Source organism: Apteryx rowi, unplaced genomic scaffold, assembly GCF_003343035.1.
Source record: "Apteryx rowi isolate R43461 unplaced genomic scaffold, aptRow1 scaffold_183, whole genome shotgun sequence".
In the NCBI taxonomy this organism is placed as follows: Eukaryota; Metazoa; Chordata; class Aves; order Apterygiformes; family Apterygidae; genus Apteryx; species Apteryx rowi.
Genome location: NW_020448119.1, coordinates 173,673 through 193,069, shown reverse-complemented (window position 1 = coordinate 193,069; position 19,397 = coordinate 173,673). Strand labels below are relative to the sequence as shown.

Genomic DNA, 19,397 nt, shown 5'->3' with positions numbered 1-19,397 from the left:
GGTGGTGGACCTTGAGAACAAGCAAAAAAGTAGGAACATACAAGATAGCACTATGCAGGGTGAGGAAAAGGGTGAAGAAAGGCGTTTTAATAAGCACCTGGCTGAGGTGACGTGTGTAATTCATCTGCGACTTCCTTATTCTATATAACACCCCATGCAAAATCAATTTATTTTTATTCTTCACCACTGTTTTATACAGCTGTTCTGTCTAAAAAGTTATCATATGCCATTTCTAAGTTGTCCCTGTAAATCTGGTCTGTATCTACCTAGTCCTCTTTCTCACAAAGGCAACTACGCAGGTCTGTCGGAGAAGGCGATGGCTCTAAGTAGTGTATTTAAGTCCCTGGGAAAGATTTTAATAGATCCTTTGTACATAAAGGCCTAGCCTTTTTATTGCCAAATACCTCAGGCAGAGGAGATACCTGTCCCCTCCGTGGGAAGTCAGAGAGATCACCTCTCGCAACACCCAAAAGCTCCAGCCTGTAACACCCGAACTATTCCAGGACTGGATACCTTGTCCTCCCACGCATGCACCTCTCTAAGGCTGCAATGATTCTAAGGGGGAAGTATGTACTCACATCCTCAGGGGATTAGAAAATAGTTTCGTTGTAAGCAGATTTAAATTATAAAAAAAAAAAACAAATATATTGGCAACTTAAAAGATGCTAAAGTTGGTATAAATACAAGAGCAGGGACAGAGTACACAGCTTTTATCACGCAGACATCATCCCTACAAAAGGGGGTAAAGAGATTAGCGTTCGGTCTTTCCATAAAGACTGTCTCTGGGTGGTTAGTATTTATTATTTGTTTCACAGTAGTTCCAAGAAGTCCCAGTGAACACGAAGGCCTCCTATGCACACAGCAAGTAGCAACATGCCCTGTCACACAGCTTGCAATCTGAATAGATGAAAGAGGACTGGATGGCAAAAATCAGAAACACTGAGGCAAAGCGTTTTGGTCATGGTCAACAACAAATTAGTGGCAGAGCTGGGAACAGCCTCACCTCCTTCTCAAGTTCCAGCAGCAATCAGCTGCTTGGACTATGTGGCACCATTATATCTCACTCCTCCTTGAGGCAAGCCACAAGATTTTTAAAGAATGCTTAAAAACAAATCAAAGCAAAGTACAAGATTTATTTCCCCCCCAAAAAAATCAAACAGGATACACAGAAGGAGCCACCCAAGCTTTCCCCCTCACCACCTCCCAGCAACCACTGACTGCCTAGCTCTCTGCAATCCCTTCCTGCATAGCCTGCCTTCTGCCCTGAGGAATAAGCTCCTTACAGAAGAGCCTTTATCATCATCTGCCCTTTATGCACCCAAGAATTAAGGAGCTCTTCATATCTGTCAATCAACACACACTCAGCACCCAAGAGATTTCTCCTGTCAGCCAGAAAGGAGACAGCATCCTCCAGGAGAAAAGATGCAAATGAGCATGGGCCAAAGATTCAGAAAACAAACTTAAAAGAACAGCACAAGCACAAATTTCCATTGTTTCCTCAACAACCCTGCTGCTGCCTCCTCCCTTTCCAGTACAGCTGGAAAGCTCCTCACCAGTAATACAGTCCCCATTACCGTACCTGCTGCTCAGCCACCAGCACGGAGAATGCCATCAAACCCTCACGTGCTCACTCAAGCACACAGCCTGAAGTGTCAAGTGTCACATGCCCTGACACTAAAGTCAAGGGGACCAAACTGCCCTCCCAGACCTTTGAGAAAGAAAAAGAAAAAACAAACAAACAAAAAAAAAGGATAAGTAGGAGAGACTACAGATGTACAAATCGGCAAAAGAAATGGTGGGGAACTTTAACTGTTCTGCCCACTTGATTCTGCATGTGCTTCACACACATTAGGAAATACAATTTTCGAGCCCAAGACAGACGACTATGGGAAGCCCCTCAGGCACCGCTGCAGTGGAGCATTATGTTGATGAAGCTTTAGGTTCCCAGCAAAACCAATTGCCCTCCTCGCAGCACACACCACCTTGTGCAGAAGGGCCATCTCTCTGCTTCAGGGATGCAAACTGGTGCTACAGGAGAGGCAATCATCATTCACAGCCACAGCCATCTCAGATACAGAACTTGCTTTGGTCTTTCCCACACAGTTAAAAGTTCTTGCAGGTTTTATGGGCTATACTCAGCACCCCAAAGATGAGAATAATTCCCCCTGCAGGTCAGCAGCAAGAAATACCAGTGGATTCTCTCATTCTCACAGACACACAGGCACACAGAGGAAAATACCACTAGGCAATAAACCACACAGAGAAAAGATTAGGGAGATGATAACCACAAAGCAGTCTTGAACAAGCCCATTAAATCATTTACTTATTCCACTTTGCCTTCTCCACGTAATTTGCCTTAAATCAATTCTTCCTGTGATTTTTTCCCAGGCACCTTTTCTTTTCCTGAATAAAAGAAAATCTGTAAATGGGAGGCACAACAGTCTGCACAAGGTGACTTGTTTCAAGAGTTAAGGGTGACTTACAAAAAGGAAAACTGAGCTGGCTGCCATCTAGGTGACTGAAAGCCCTGAAACAGGAATAACACTGGAAAAGTGGGTATCCTCTATCCTATAATTGAGGCTCAGGAGCGTGGGTAACTGGTAGAATTATCAAATGCAAGAACTGAGGCAGTAAAACCACACACAGAGGAAGCAAATTTTATCCACAGGCTTAAAGACTCCTTTGTCTTTGTTACCACATAGCTCCTGCCGTACTTCAAGAAAAGAAGGCATTACAACTACTATCACATCTTTTCAGCCCTGTTTAAGGACTTCAGGAAGCTCCAGATACAGACAACAAACCCAGCTTATGTTTTTTTGTGTTTTTTTTTCCTTTTACACTTCACAAAGTACTTCTATTTTTATGTTTAGTTCTCAGCAAAAATTTTCTGCTGAAGAAAAGCCAAACCAAAAAAAATACATATATATTATGGAACTCCAGTCTTAGCAAAGAGTTAATATTCCTGACTGATGATTTTCCGGTTGATAGTTTTAGATACATTCACATACCCAGAAGCATTTACTTATCAGAATCTGTCTTTCTATGAAATAATTTTGAGTGACAGGTAGTTCAGAAATACCTGAACTACTGGTCCTAAGTGTGCTTTTTCACCTTAAATAAAGGAAAATAAAAATCAGCAGACACTTGAAGGACAGGCAGTAAGACTAGGCAGCAAAGCAATGCTAGGAGTTGAGACATCCCTACTTATTGTCATTTGTACTGAACCATGTCACCTATGCTAACCATGCTCAAACTGTATTTCATGTCCTTCAGTAAAAAGATACCTATAACGCTCCTAAGCGGTTTCTTGCTGTGGTGCACTAGGAGCTAGGTAGCATGCAACAGCTGGATACAAGCTTTATTCTCATTGCTTCACAGTGACCGAGCCCCTGCGTGAAACCAGGCTGCAATTCCCATCACTGGCCAGAGAAGAGGTGTTGGATGAAATGTAGCTGATTGCCTGTTAGAGTTGCAAGAATGCAACTGATGATTCTGATTTTTTTTTTTAATATTGCAACACAGCAGAAAGCATTATTCATACAGAATTGTTCACAGGCCACTGAACCCTGAAAATGTACCCATACGTCAGCAATCTTGCTTCTTTCCTTCTAACTGTATCAGCTGGTTTAAGAAAAGACATTACTTCTACTTGCAAACCTTGCCTCTCATATATCCTTAGACCTTCACAAGTTGGATACCTCTAATAAGGCAGTTACAAGCACTCACTCACATCCTGGAAGGATCTGTTTACAAATTAGCCAAAGGTGAACAAGCACTTACAGTTTAAAGATGGAATTAGCACCAGCCACAAGCAAAGACTAAAACTGGCCATTCAGTGCTTATCAGCACTTTCTGCTATCTCTGTAGAGGTCACTTCCTACATTTTGTTTGGGTGAAATAAAAATCCCTTAGTGACAGACAAGACCACAGAAACTGGCACAATCTGCTGCAGCAGCCAAGCTGACTGAGCAAAGAGTTCTGCTAAACAGCTTTGTACAAAGAAATTGCAAAAGTTGTTTTGCTTACAAATGCTCCCTGGAAAAAGTCCAAAGCATACTTCACAAGCTCCAAAAGATGACAGCAGCATCCAATACCCCTGCGACACACTACCACACACTGACATCTCTTCAAAATATTGCCTCCTCCATGTCACAACACTATGACCAAGGCAAATAGCAGCTTTCCATGGACCGGCACCAGTTCTCTAATGAGCTAGAGAAGGGAAATGCCTCCCAGAAAGAATTCAAGAAAATTCAGCAATAATTTTGGAGTCACAAGGACCCAAGACACTCTCGCAGAACAAACCCCGAGGCCTTGGGGGATCAGGTCACTACAAACTGAGCCCTACAAGATTTCTGACAAATGTTCCACCACAAGGAGAAAAGAGCTGGGCAACCATCAAATAGGAAGCCAATGCTTCAGACCCAAGTACCTCACTCTTTATGCTCTTCCTTGAAGCCTAGTCAAATGACATTTTGTTGTGTTGCTTTCAGTCACCCTCCCCATTTTTTTTGCCACTGAAGATGGAGCACAGGGAAGTCCTCTTGAGTCAGCTCTAAGGGAAGCCCTGGTGCTACGCTTTTCCCCTATTTATACCAACAACATTACTGCAACAGTTCAAATATATTTTATATATAGCACTGTGGCTTATTTCCAGGCAGAAGTAACTCAATGCTGGTGTACATATGTTTAGACCATAGCAGTTGGAAAGAATGCCCCATAAATGCTGTTACTCTGCTGTTCCACTCTGACTACCACAGATTCTACCCTTGCAGAAATACAAGCTGTGTTAGCAAAATAAAACCAAAACAGAAAAATTCATCCACCAAGAAACTAAACAAGGCACTTGTCACCTGCACAGGACTGACAGACTTTCACTCTGACCCCAACAGGTTTATAGCTGTAAATTAACAGCCAGCTCTTGTCATATCAAAATATAATGTCCAACTGCCAAGTAGATGTGGCCAGAGTGCGTGACAGCGTAAGGGCAGACATGCAATACATAGTGTCTGCCAGTATCCACTTGCAATTTGAAGTAACCTTATAAATTTAAAACCCAGACAAACAGAAGATAGTCAGCTTTGCACAGCTCTATTTGCAAATCCTGCTCATACAAAAATATCAGCAGTGCTACCATACTTTCACGAAGCTGATGTTACTGCAATGCCCATAAGCCCATATGCTGAAAAGAAACAAGAGGGGCAAGGTGCAGGGGCCATGGACTCAAATCTGAGATCTACTGGGTACAGAGATCCCAATGACGTGTAGGTGAGGGAGGTGCCTGCCATAAACCAACAGGATGCAAATCCCAGTGCTGGGTTCTACCATGACTCGTACTCCAGGGCAGCCATACACCAGGCAGCAGCCCACAGGCAGACACAGTGGGTCTGCTATATTCCCTCTCCTAAAAAGGATGTTCCATCTACCAGGCATACTCCACAGGTGACAACTACCATGGCTTTCACCAGGACACAACTACCCCTCTTCTGGGTGGCAAAGACAGCTCTGCCAGTCTTCCCAGAATACAGTGAAATAACTTTTATACCACATTTTCCCTTGTGACAGCTAAGTAGTTCATGAAAAAAAAAAATTAAAGTGTTGGGAAAAGGAAAGAGGGTTTTGTTTTGTTTTTTAATGTCTGAATCCTATGGGATGAGACTAAGGAGGATCAAAGCATAATCAACACTTCAGAAGCATCTAAAAAAGACACTTCATCTTTGTTTATGTGATGTGGAAAAGTTAAGGACCAACATCTCGGGCCTACCCAGAGAGAGAAGCATCTCTCTCCTGTTCAGGGGTATGAATAACCTAGCTCTATCCTTGCCATAAACCTGGTCGTTACTTCAGGGATGAAACTACCCTTCCTGAACATGTCAGGTCAACAACTCATTTGGAACAGAAGAGGCTCCGTCAGGACTCCAGTTGGGGAGGGAGGGGAAAAATCAAGTCCACATTTGGGGGATGATGTTAGGTATACAAAAGAAAAGTCAAACAACAGGGAATTTCTCTGGCTAACTGTTCATTTGGGGGTTGGGAAATGGGAAAGAGAAACAGTCTCTGCTCCAAGCTTCTCAGGACTTGTTAGCTGCATTCCCAGGGAATATGGATTAAGAGACAAAGTGCAGCTGAGAGAGTCAAAACAACAGGATCAAGATAACTGTATGATATATATGACATGCACACACATACAGTTATGTGCTTGAAATGAATCATACATAAACTAATCTTGCAAGTGACCACAGAAGTACTTATCTTGATTTCCACTGGGTGAAATGAACTACTCACGCTCACACTACCTCACACAAAATTAAGTTCATGCTTAAACATTTGCCAGAATGGTGCCAGAGTTGCACCGCTGTCATCCAGTTTTGGCTTAAATCCTTCACAGTAAGAAAGTTGCACAGAAAGTTGTGCAATTACAGATGTAACACAATACCAGTGTCACTCTGTAGGCTGGTGGGGTGGGAGGTTGTAATTTACTGTACTAACAGGCACACTAAGAAAAGTAACATACACTCAGCTAGAACAGAGTATGTTCTTCCTATTAAGTTATTAAACACACACACGTAGAAAAATAGAAACACTCATACCATGATCCAACCAGGCCCCAGCATTTAAATATCCTTTACAATGCAAAGTCCTGCTTGGCAGCTGTTTACAGTACTTTCCTTTCTGGGGATCTGAGAAAAGGCATCTAAATTAAAGCACGCTAGAGAGTAGGAGGGCAGGACCCAGGCAGGCAGACCTGGAAGTAAATCCCTCTTCCAGAGGGATGGCCACATCCTGCAGCCAGAGTTCCTTCTGCTTCCCAGGGACGACATCCCCTCCCCAGCAAGGGAAATCACCCGCTTTGACATTTTGTAATAGATTTGGCTTCTAAGCCCTTCCCTCTGCCCTAACTGCTTCTGCAGTTTGCACCGATCGCTGATGATTTACGGTGCTGCCATCTCCTCAGCACAAGACTCAAATAACCCTAAATGCTACACAAACATGCCTCTGGCCCCCAGCTCCCTTCCCTGCAGCCCGGGGCAGGAATACCAGCTCCTCTTCTCTGCCTTGAGTTACAGTGTTGTTTACACAGCCTCCTCCGCTCCTCCGCAAGGGCTGCTGGCTAAGGCGGGCCTGACTGCTCCTCCCAGTACGATAGGCCCCAAGTGTCAAAACAAACTAGCAGGAGAAGGAAAGACTCTACCTCGTTTGCCAACAAACCTTTAGGCAGTAGGTGATGAGTAGCCCCAATTCTTCTAAGCCTCTGGAAAGCACTGACGGCAAAACTGACTGCCTTATCACAGCAAGCAGCCTTCCCTTCCCACTGCCGCGCCCCACTGCTCTCCACAGCAAGCAGTATTTCTCCACCCCGGTTACCTTAGGAGCTCCCCTGGCTTCAGATGCCCAATAAAAACTTTTCTTTCACAAAGGAGAGAGACAGATTTTTCCCCAGCTGACAAGACAACTCAGTTCCCTGGCCAGAGACGCAGAGCTGGAAGCTGCCCAGTGTTTCTGACAACTGCATCCTCTGTCACGGAGGGCAGTGATACTACCCAGGGCAACCCAGAGCTCGCTCTCAGCCTTGCCGCTCAGCCCGAAGTCTTGGTCACCAGAGCTCCACACAAGACAGCCACAAGACAACCCCAGCACACGAGGTTTCGCTACACCAGATGTTTGCTTTGTTTGTTTGTTCCTCCAAAACCTGTATTTAAGCTAACCGGGTCTACCCAAGGATAAACGCATAACGTGCCTGCGTCTTGGCAAGGGGGTCTGCAGAGCGGGGCGCCCTCGCTGCGCGCTGCTGCCCGGCCAGGAGCTACGAGCAGCGCTGCGCACATGGCCCGCGGGGGCGGGGCCGGGGGCCAGGGCGCGGGGGCGGGGCCGGGGGCCAGGGCGCGGGGGCGGGGCCGGGGGCCAGGGCGCGGGGGCGGGGCCGGGGGCCAGGGCGCGGGGGCGGGGCCAGCGCCCCGCGCCGCCCGCATTGGCCAGCGGGCGGTCGCCATGGCGACAGGCGGCCGGGCCCGCCCAAGCACCCCGAACAAGCCCGACGCCGCACAGACGGTCCCGACGCCGCGTCTTCTCCCCGCCGTCTCACAGACCCTGCGCTGCGTTTAGCAGCGACGGCTCCCTTGCACAGGTCGCAGAAGTACTGGTCCCAGCCCTCAGACATGAGGAAGCTCGTTCTCAGCCCTGCTACAGAAAGCACGCTGAGCAGTTAGCAAAGCAAGCCCGGTAAGCCACCCACAACAGCAGCGATGCAGGAGACCTGCCGCTGACTTTAGCTGTGCAACACGGGTGGATTCCTACACGTGGATATTTTCTGTGCAGGACAGGTGCCAGCTGCCAAGACATTACTGCAGTGATCACACCCATAGGGAACCTCATCTCGAGAAGAAACGGCAGCACAGAGACTGATTATTCAAAGGTAGTACAGCCATTAAGCTGTTCAAAGCCTCGGTTCAAAGAGCATGAATGCAGGTTTCTGGATACGCACAGGCTCTTCCAGAAGTTACCGAAACATCCCCAAAGCAGTCACAAAGGAGGAAGCTGAAGCCAGCAACCTCTGGCCCAGGGTGCACTAGCCTCATCCTCCCCCAGCGCCAGTTATTTGCACCACTGATCGCATGTAAAATACATCTCAACAGCTTAGTTAGGGAAGCCGGCAGAGACATGCAGCGCAAACTGTGTATTATCAGGAAGGGAGATTATCCTTCCAGTGCTGGGAGAAGGTGGAATCCCAATTCCAGGCTCAAAAGCAGCTCGGGGCTTTAAAAACAACTGCATCTATAGAGACATACTGCACACTCAGAAATATTTGTTAAGGCATTTTTAGTAAGAGCATTTTATGTCACCTTGTCCCCATTCCCCTCCAACACCACTCCCACAGCCAGTTTTAAGAGGAAGCCATCAGGGGTCAGAGGCACAGGCTGCAGAAACACCCCCCACCAGCCCCTGCAAGGAGCCAAGAGACTCAGAACCATTTCTGGAGACGGTCTGACCACAATTCAGTACAAGAGTCAGGTGAGCTGGGACCAGAGTGTCTTAAAGAGATGAAGCAAACCCCAGATTTCTCAATTCCAATTTACGCTCAGCAATGCTTTTGGACTCAGCTGCTCAAGAAGGATGACACCTCAGATCAGGTTTGAAACAACTGCACTCGGGACCACTATATCTAGTTCAGAACTGGGAGGTGAGCCAAATGCAAGGAGTTTACACAGCTGTTTTAAACCCCTGGATGCTGGGACACTTTGCGGTAAGTGGATAAGTATCCTGTCTGTTGCACATTGAAGGAAAAAGAAACACAGAGACAGTGAGAAGAGAATCCAGAACCATTAACTGCATAAAAAAAATACATCTCTGTTTACAAGGTTTGGCCTACCTTTTCATGTTTCAGCAGCACAGAAATGTTGGTTAGGAGCATGAAAAACATCACTCATATCCCCGAGAAAGCTGTTGCAGCAAAGACACTAATATTGATGCAATTTAACTGGCAAAAATAAGCCCTTTTACTGGTATAGCCTGTTTCTTTGAGGGACAGGATCATTCAACATACTTTTGATGCTGCGTCACCATTAAGACAGTTGGTCACAGAAGCTCAACTTGCAAATTTTCCCTTGTACAGGCAAGCCCTTGGCCAGCATCCCCTTACACTCATGCCCGTACTGGGTACCTTCTGACACCTTCCCAATCCCCTTATGGTCCAGGCCATGGCATGACAACTGCTGAAACACAGAGCACAGCAATCTCCAAGAAAACCTGATGCTGAGCACAAAAAACAACCACCAAGTACAAAGGCAGGTCAGACACACACTCCTTTTACCCTCGCTCCTATTTAGTGTTCCCGCAGTCCCAGCATCTAGAATGCATTAGGCACCATGTAACAAATTCAAGCTCCTTTGGAGCATAGCCTCAGGCTGAGCAATGGTGCTATTTTGATCACTGTAGCTTTTTTTTTTTTTTGGGGGGGGGGGGGCAATTAAAACATCCCTAGTGCAAACAAGGCTTCAGAGACAAGTGGCCCCTTATGCTCTACTCAAAGGTGAACAACCAATTTCAAAGCCTTTTGGATAGCTAAGAGGCTAACAGTGTTGAGCACAGAAGACTTAGAAAGCTGTGAGCACAGGAGACTTAGAAAGCTAACACTTGAGTACTGCCACTTTAAACAGCAGCTGCCCTGTGCTGGGCCTGCCTTTCAGTAGGGAAGGGGTTCTGGAGAGACAGTAGTAACTTATCTGCAGTGTCTGCCTGGAAAAAGAAAAACAGGAGCAGAAAGCTTTACAAGTCTGTATCCTTGAATCCACTGACACTCCCATAAAGTAGATTTTTCCCCCCTCCAGAAACTCCTCCATCTGCCTGCTCTCATGGCATTTGTTAATTTTGTGACTCTCTAATACTGTACAGCCCACAACAATCTCCTCTCTTCCAGGGGAAAGTCTCTCTGGCTCCATGATTGGGGAGGCTTCAATATAACTATGCAAAGTGCTTGAGAGATGCGAAAATTTAAGAACCACTGTAAGAGTTGTACCTGTAATGAGAGAAAGTCATTCTTCAAATCCCATCAGGTAAGAAATATCACATTAGTTGTTGAATCATATTGGTCTTCTTGACCAATTGTGAATTTTAATACTGTATTTGGGAGAACAAGTGGAACTGGCTTGTATTGCTACTGGCTTGGAAACACTAAATAACCAGTAATTCATAGACTTTTCTATAGCACTATTTGCAATCAGAGTTTCCCCACAGTAAGTAACAACAGTACACTGGTCTCCTGGGACATTAGGAAAATTACAAGGCTTACTGGGATTTCGACAGCTCTAATTCATATGGCACCTAATCTGCTTGAGCCTGCTGGAAAGTCATCACCAGAGCTACTGAAATCATTAGTGCCAATGGAACCAAGTCAGCATTTACAACAACAGAGTTTGGGGACTTCTAAGCAAATAATCCTAAATGAAGATGCAGCTCTCAAATAGGAGAGGTGAAGAACATCCTTGGTAATCTGCAAGAGGCTGGGCTTTGCAGCTAAGGCTAAGATTTGGCCTTGGAAGATCAGGATTCAGTTTCTAGTTCTGCCTCAGACTTCCTGGGGGAGTTTGGAGCTATAGTCTGTATAGGAAAAACATCCTCTTTATTTAGCCTAAAGTCCCTTTGGGCTGGGTCTACTCTATCATATGCCAGTCCAGTGCTCAGTGAAGCAAGGTAGGGATGCGATGCTTCTGCAGTCTACAGTCATATGAACACTAACGGCAACTCACCTTTGCACTAATGCTTTTGAAGACATCACATGGCACAGCTCCACTGCTGGTTACAACAGCCACAGGCCTCAGTCATATTTTCCTTGCACAAGATACGGATGCTCAGGGCAAGGCTAAACAGCACTGTGGTGAAAGGAAATACTGGGAGATTTTCTGAATTGCTGTAGCCACCTCAGCAGAGCCCGCAGGGTTTCAGGAACAGGGAACAGCCCATGTCTGGAGATGCAATCCAGAGCAGAAAATGCACCGCAGCTCTGCCGTGCATGTACAGGAGCCCTTGGAAACTTCCAGCTGTGCAGAGGCAAGTAGATCAGACACAAACAGAAGCCTGAAGTGGCTGAAACTGGGCTTGGTGATAGTTAATTATTCAGACCTCGGCTGGGATCACTCAGCACTAATATCAGGACTCCATTCTACTAAGTACTGTTTGAGCACCATGTAAGAGCCACTCCCTGCCCCAAACATCAAGACAGACTACTTTAAAAAAAAGCCAAAGACTAGCTAGCACATAGTATTTGCTTTCATTCTCACAGAGACAATTGTATCAAGGCTAATCAGGCAACTTCTCCAAGACCTGATCAACAGGAAGAAAAAAAATGCCTTCTGAGCTCTGCCAGGGCAGCAGAATGCTGACCACCACCTTCTCAGCTGGAAAGGGAGGTAATGCCCTGCTTTTCACCAGATATGGAGGAGAGAAAAAAAAACACAAGTCACTCTACAGGCATCCACAGACCCTTGATGAAACAAAAGCAAAGTCCAAGCCTGGCCTGGGCCCCAACCACAATTTCAACAGTTCTGCCCTCCAGAAACAAATCAGGTGATAGAGCACAGACAGTGCCAAGCACACAGCTAGTGAAGCAGATGGCACCGCTATGGAGGAGGTCCATTTCCACTGTGCTAGTGGATACCTTTCTCCACCAGCCCTCACTACACCACACAAAGAACAGCTCTGACCAGCAAGCAGCAAAGGTATCCCCTGCAGCACCTCTGACCAGTCTTGAGCTCTGCCATCTTACTGTCCCAGCCAGGTCTCCAGCAAAACTCAGCATGCTTCACAGCCCACAGTAGAACAGCCCATGAAAGAAAGGGGGTCATGAATCTGTATGTGTATGGCTCATCCAGCACAGCAGGGACAGAGTAAAACCTGTTTGCAAACCTCTCCAGCCAGGTTAGCTTTCCAAGTCCCACATGCCTTCTCAGAATAATACCCAACTCACCTGAAGGAGATGAAGAACATACAACCCAGCATGAAGAACACAATCTCAGCAGCTGTAAGAGACCATCCAGACAAACAGCATGTGACCACCCAGGGGAAGCAATAACCATTTAAACCCATCCAGCAAATGACTTCATTTGCGCTATTTATGCTGGCTGCACCCCAGCTGTTAGCACATCAGTCCCACCTTTGCCATGTGGGGAATCTTCCTGCTGCATCTCCTACGGCAATGACAGTACATTATTTAGGGGTGGTCAGAGGGTGGGATCTTTCCAGCAGTCAGTTTCAAGACTGGCCAAATAGGTCACAACGGATCATGGATACAATTGCAGACTACAAAAACAAACACTTGGAATAGCTACATGCCTTTATATCCATCCTACATCAGGAACCGGAAGCAACTGGTCCTGCAGTCCACCAGCAGAAAACTTTGTTTTTGATATGCCTTGTGGCTGTAAGTCACATTTTACACTCATGATAGCCTCCAACTCAGGCCAGGCAACCAAGCCAGATTGCCCCAGAATTTCAAGACAAGACATAACTTGCACAGAGGGAAGAATGGAATGAGGGAAACATGTACATGAAATTGTTAAGAAACAAGGGTTCAGTTGTGAGCACCACGTATTTAAGGATGAAGTGGAAGGGACCAGAACAGCCCAGAAGGAAAGGATCAGCCCCAGAGCTATGACAGTCTCAGTTGTTCCACTGACTCTATCCTAAGGTACAGACATGTCATTGAAATACAGTTCTGGCCATCCACAGAGAAGCAGAAATAACACTAATCAGCCTTTGTCCTCTGCTTTAAGAGGCAACGTTATAAGCCTGGCCACAGACAGACATGAAATCCCTTATGCCTCTGGACAGCAGCCCCTAAGCTGTTGAATCAACTGGTGTGTTTAGGCTCAGTGATGCAGAAGTGCATGAGATCCCAGCTAGCAACTGGGGCCAAGCAACATTCACAGATATAAGCTTAAAAGCAGAACAGGCACAYAGAGCAGGCCAGACCTGGGCTAGATGCTCCTCTCAGCCAGGCCACGGGCTGCTGTGGCTGTGCGCATCCCAAAGCCAGCAGGCTGAACACTGTTCAAACTCCAGTGGAGTAGAGAAGAGGAATGTTGCACAGAATAGCCCCCAAACATATCATAATTTTCTGAAAGACCCATCCAAATTCTGCCACAAGAGCTTGTGACAGCATCACACAGGGTCCCCTCTGCATCACCTACACAGCCAGGCTGCTCAGCCCAGCATCCAGCTCTCCTGGGAAACACTACCACGAGGAAGCCAGCAGGCTCTGCTGCTGCAGGACCAAGTTGTTCCCAAGGACTTGGGAAGAATCCTACTCTACAACAAGCCTTAGCTGCACCTTAAACTATTTTAATAAGAGGTGATGATTTTTGAAGCATTTATATCAGTGAATCAAACTCATGTATTTTTTGAATCTATTCCCATTCAGGTTCAGCAACTCTCAGTTAGTCCAGTTCAGATCAGGAGCAGTTTAAACTGGTTCATGTTGGAAGCTACAATATTTTTAAACAGAAAGGACTGTGTAATACAAGCAGCCAGAACATTAGCCCACATATTCCATGCCCAGGATGGCTTGTGGTCCTAGCTGAGCCCTGCAGCTAAGGGTGATGTGGGGGACTGAGGAGCTGAAGAACTGTGCTGGGAATGCAAGGGGCATGGGAAGGCACGACGGGTCTCCAGCTTCCATAGATCATCTTCCCTCATAAATCTGTGCCTGTGCGCACACATGCTCACAGGCAGGACACAGAGGCATACTTGTGTTTCTGCTGCCCTAACCAGGGAGCTGCCATCAGGCAGATGGGAATCCACAGGCTGGCAATGAGAACACGCAGCTCCTCACCAAGGAAATCTTGTCCCACTAGAAGCAGTTTAGTCAGAGCTCATTTTCCAAACAGCACCTCTCAAAAAAGGTTTTGCAGAGCCACCTAGTCCAGCCCAGCATCATGGAGCAGAAGCAAGCACCCCAGCTGCACAGCTTGCAAGACATTTGATGAGGAGGAGGCCACAACACAAGAGTCCCTGTGCTGAACGCATTCCTGCTGGAGAATGTCAGGTTTTAGTCAAACCACTGATTTAAACTGGCAACTTGAAATATTTCTGGCTCAGAAAAAAAAGGAGAGCTCAAGCAAACAAGCAGCAAATTTCAAATGTTTTTCTTCAACTCTTTGGCTTACACTTGTATGGTAAAGTCTGCAGGCAGTTTTGTAGCAATTTGTTTCTACACTGACATTCATAACCTGGTTTGATTGATGACCCTCCCCCACTAAAACAGGCACAGCTGTTTCAGTTAAAAAGATGCTTACAGCTACAGCAGTAGAGCCTACCAATATGAACATCCCCAGTAGGAACTGTCCCTGCTCAGGTACAATCACTTCTGTGAGCAGACAGATTTGCATAGTCAAGTTGCAGGCCACCACTGCAACCAGGACATTTCAGCAATGGGAGACGTCTCAGCAGCCTGTCTTTAAAATGAGGGCTTTCTAGCCCTTAGTTTCCCCACTGTCCTGCCAGTGCCTCTACTGCAGGGTGATCAATGCAGATTCACAGGCATTCAGTTCCCAGCTTTTAACTCCTTGTGTCTCTACTGGAACCATAAGCATGGGGACCAGATGCACAGCTGGGTTTCTGGTAGGCCTAGCAATCCTCTAGAAATTGAACTCAGGCCAAACAACTCGTTTGGGGAAATTTTAGCTTTCAGCCTCCACCTTGACATGTTACAAACCCAAGATCACTGCATTCTAGGTCTGCATTGGTTCAACTCAAAAAAGGGAGATGTGGAGAAGAAAGAAAAGATGGATTAATACATCAGACAAGACAAAAAAGTCTGAACACAGAGCTAGTCACACAACAGCAACAGTCATGACTCCAACAAAACAAAAGTTGATTTGAAATGTTGTTTTTAAAAAGCAGCAACAAAACCAAACATTACATCCAATTTCTCAATAACCTTTGCTTAAAGATCTTCTGTTCCTTCCCCTTATTTATGTTTTTTAATATCCACAATTAGATACTGGTTCCTTAGTTTTACTCCTGTAGAGATCTCCTTGGGGCAGCGGAGTAGAACCATGCATTAGTTATAGGCAAAGAATAAGTGCTAATAAAAATAAAAGTCACAAAACAAGTTCTCTCTTGTAATGCTCCCAAGTAACACATTGCATGTCCTGCACAGCCCTCATGCAAAATATCTGTACTTACCCACACTCCCCCCTCCAGAGCACTGCACAAACAGGTCTCAGCGGAGCCAGCCTCCCACAGCCTGCCCACTTCCAGCCCAGCATTACAAGGCTGCTTCACTGAAAGGAGCCAATTTCCACAGAGCTTCTCTTCAGCATGAGACACTGCCCCAGGGGTCTGTCCCTAACCACTGAGACAGCCTGGCAGGTCTCACACAACTCACAGGATGTTTAGGAAACAGCAGGGATGCTTTCCAGTGGTGGGGACCACAACCCATGAAAGCCAAGGCAGTGCCACTGAGGGTTCTCATCCATCTTAAATTGAGCTGCTGGCTGCAAATAAAAGCCTGAAGGACTCAACAGAGGAACCACAGAGCTGTAGAGGAATCACTCTTCACCTACATCTGCACGTACAAAGCACCGTCTCACCTTTCAGGCATGTATCTAGGGCAACAGTCCTGCCCCATCCTATGTAACCAAGCAGCATTCAGCAGAGATGACCAGCCGAAGCTAGAAATTCCACAGGCCCTTTCATACTTCCAGGATTACCTGATCCATGAGACCAGAGTCTCATAAATCTTTGAACAGGCATTTCTCAAAAAGTCCAAGAGACATCATCAAAGATGCCTCGAAAATCCCTTCCCACCTACAGCAGGTCAGCAAAGATCCTTCAAGATAGATGCATATTATGTTCGATTTCAGTCCCAAGGGATTTATACTCATGCCAACTAGCAAATAGAGAAGATCTGTCTCCTGATATTTTAGAATGGTAGAGCTGCTTCACCTTGGAAGGTAGAGGAGCACACACATGGCAGAGGGAGCATCTCCACAGATATCAAACAGGGGAAGCTCTTCTGCTGGACCTGTAGCGGAGGGCCTGCTCCTGTTTGCCTTGCTCACACCAGCTGTCCCACTGAAGGCAGGCCACAACTCATCTGAGAAAGACTCAGAGAGCAGATTGCTTTGGGAAACCACCACTAGCACCTAATACACAAGATCTCATGATGACAAATTGCTTCTACCAGCACTGTCCCCAGAAGAAAAAGGTATCAGGGAAAGTGCCCTAAGAAGTCACCCTTACTGCATATCACACTGCTGTTTCCTTGCATCTCACCAATTAACTGCTCTTGCTAGTAAGACACAAAAAACCCAACCCTCAAACACTAATTTGATGCTGTGGAATGAACCAATGATGTCCCTAGGAGATCAGAGAGCCCTGGCTGCACACTGGGAGATGCCACAAGGGATACAATGGAGTTTTTCCAAAAGGCGCATACAAGAGAAAAAAACCAAACAGGTACCACATAGGACGTGGGGTTTATAGCAGCAGATCCCAGGTCTGAAGAGGAGTGGGCAGAGCTCGGCTCCACTTTACAGAGCCAGAACCTAATGCTCCCTGTACATTTTGGCACAGGTGGCTTTTGGCTGTTTTAACAAAGGTCTCTGTGCAATGTAGATCAAATAAACCCTTCAGCAACAGACACAAAGCATGTTTCACTGGCAGGAACCAGGCCATATTAAATGCAGCACATGCTTACGCTGAGGTCACACACAAGCACCAAGGACTCTCCTCTAGACAACTTTGAGGAAGCTGAGCAGGTTTTTCTCTTGCTTGGCAAGAGAGGAGAGAGAAATTAAAATTGTGTTCCTTGGTACTGAGCAGCCATCTCTGGGAACCTCCCACCTCAGCCAGAGTTTTGAGAGCAGAATTTCACACTGAGGGCAGACCATTTAAAGAAGAGTCATTTATTTTCCCTGCAGTTTAACATACTGTCTTCACTCCAGCAGCCACAGTCTTGAAACACTACTGTTTTTAGACAAACAAATGCACTTTGCATTCATGGATTACAAGCATTTTCTCATTTACTAGTGAGCCTTCACGAGGGGGGAGGATTAACCTTACTGTTTATGGAGAAATAGAAAAATGTAAAGGCTGAGCAATCGGCCCAAGGTTACAAGTGAATCAGTGATAGAGAGAGAACCAGGCCCCCTGACTCAAAGGCTCCTGCTGTGAGCACAAGGCAATGTCCCCCAGCTTCTGTTCTCCTCACAGCTGAGGTTAAGTCATCCTCTTCACCTCATGACATCAGTCAATTCCCAGTGAATGACTGTCTGTCAGGAATCCTCTGCAACACCAAGAAGGATGAGGAATTATGGAGGTAGAAGTAATCATATCCCAGGCAAGACATTCCCAGGAGAAGCAATACTTTAGGCTGAGGCACACAAAGAAGGAACATGGAGGAAAGCTCAGCTAGGACCCTGGAATGCAGACCCCATCTGAACAGTCACCTCAGAGACATGTCTTACACTTTCCATCTTTCAGACCATCCTACCCTTCCCCATATGCCCACAGAATATTCCTTCGTAAGGGCTCAGAGAACTGCTTACATGGAAGAGCAGGCATTTGTGTACTGTTAGTTGCCTGTAATGCAGGTTAACAGCTGGAAATATGGAGGAAGAGGCAGCATTATGTTACTGCTGTCAGTCACCCAAAAAAACCTGCATACACCAGAATGTGAAAAACTGATGAACCAGTTCATTATTTTCCCCAAAAGCTTTCCTATACAATAGCTTCACATTGAGTACTTTCAATCACATAGAACACAGGCAAACAGAGCACTTTTCTGAAAAAAGACCTAGGCTTTAACAAGAATCAGCAGCACAGCTAAGATGCCAGCTGAAAGACAGACTACAGCTACAGTATCAGTTGCTTTGCAGGACACGACAGTTAAATCAGGTCTCCTAAAGCAGTATTTTTAGTACAGATGAGACCTTAGGCAACAAAGTTAAAGCCTGCTGCCAGCACCACAAAGCACCTACCTTACCGCCTATGTCTTCACGCTTGTTCCCAGGCTTGCTTCTTCTCAGCTTAATGGAAGGGGAGCGAAGCAGGTTTTTGATCCGACTTGTTATTGTAGACCCTTCAACCGACATCATCTCCAGGTGCCAAGAGGGTATTACCCCCCACACAAACCGTCCCCGAGGAACAAGCCCAGGTACTGATGTGCTCAGCCTTGCTTATGCTTGTTCACATATCTCAGCAATTTTGCTCAGGGACTCCACTCCTGTTTCACTGCAAAGCTGTTCACAGAGGCTGGCAGAATTTCTTTCTGCAGATTCCAGAGGATCAAATCAGCAGTAATCTAAACTGAAAGATGCAACCATGGGTCAATAAGATATTTGCAATAGATTTTAGTCTCATTCTTTGCAAGGAATGCCAAATGCAAGAGTTAATAAGGATGGGTGCAATGTCACTTATTCCCAGAAGCTTCCCCAAAAAATGTCATTCTTTTAGTACCAATTAACTGATTTAAAACAATTTACAGATCTAAAATTTTGGTATGTTTCTTCCATCTCAGTTTTTATGACAGACAGAAAAATTCCCAGCACTGGAGTCCACTAATTGGCTCCATGCAGCCCCTTGGTTCTGCCACATACACRCCTATTCCGCTTTAGGCTTTGCGAGCTAAAAAGCACAACGTTGCACTTCATTGAACACCGAGTCACGGACCACACCGATTAAACACGGGGCAGTTTTCAACTCCCGCAGATGTAGCTCTGCTTTAGGTACACGCATGTGTACTGCGCGGCAGCCCCCAAGAAAGGCATTAGGCACTGCACATCCACACGCACCCTCTATTTATAAAGGGGGCCGGCGAGGAACCGCAACCGCCGGCAACGGTTACGGGGCCCCGGGCAAAGCCGTCACCTCTGCGGAGGCCGCGGCGGGGCGGGGAGCCC

The 19,397-nt window shown here is 46.2% G+C and overlaps 1 protein-coding gene across 3 annotated transcripts in view; it reads right to left on the bottom strand.

Moving 5' to 3' along the window:
* MAPKBP1 (mitogen-activated protein kinase binding protein 1) overlaps positions 1–18,801 on the bottom strand; it is a 103,399-nt gene extending 84,598 nt beyond the window's left edge. Inside the window, exons 1-2 of one of the 3 annotated variants that reach the window (XM_026061604.1) lie at positions 7,210–7,225; positions 1,580–1,708 (exon numbers count right to left, since the gene is read on the bottom strand). In XM_026061604.1, coding sequence (XP_025917389.1) covers positions 1,580–1,612 — 33 coding nt within the window. In that variant the 5' untranslated portion in view covers positions 1,613–1,708; positions 7,210–7,225. Of the gene's footprint in view, positions 1–1,579; positions 1,709–7,209; positions 7,253–18,476 lie in introns of those variants that run through there. The other 2 variants (XM_026061602.1, XM_026061603.1) reach the window with 2 other exon arrangements.
* Positions 18,802–19,397: the final 596 nt, after the last annotated feature.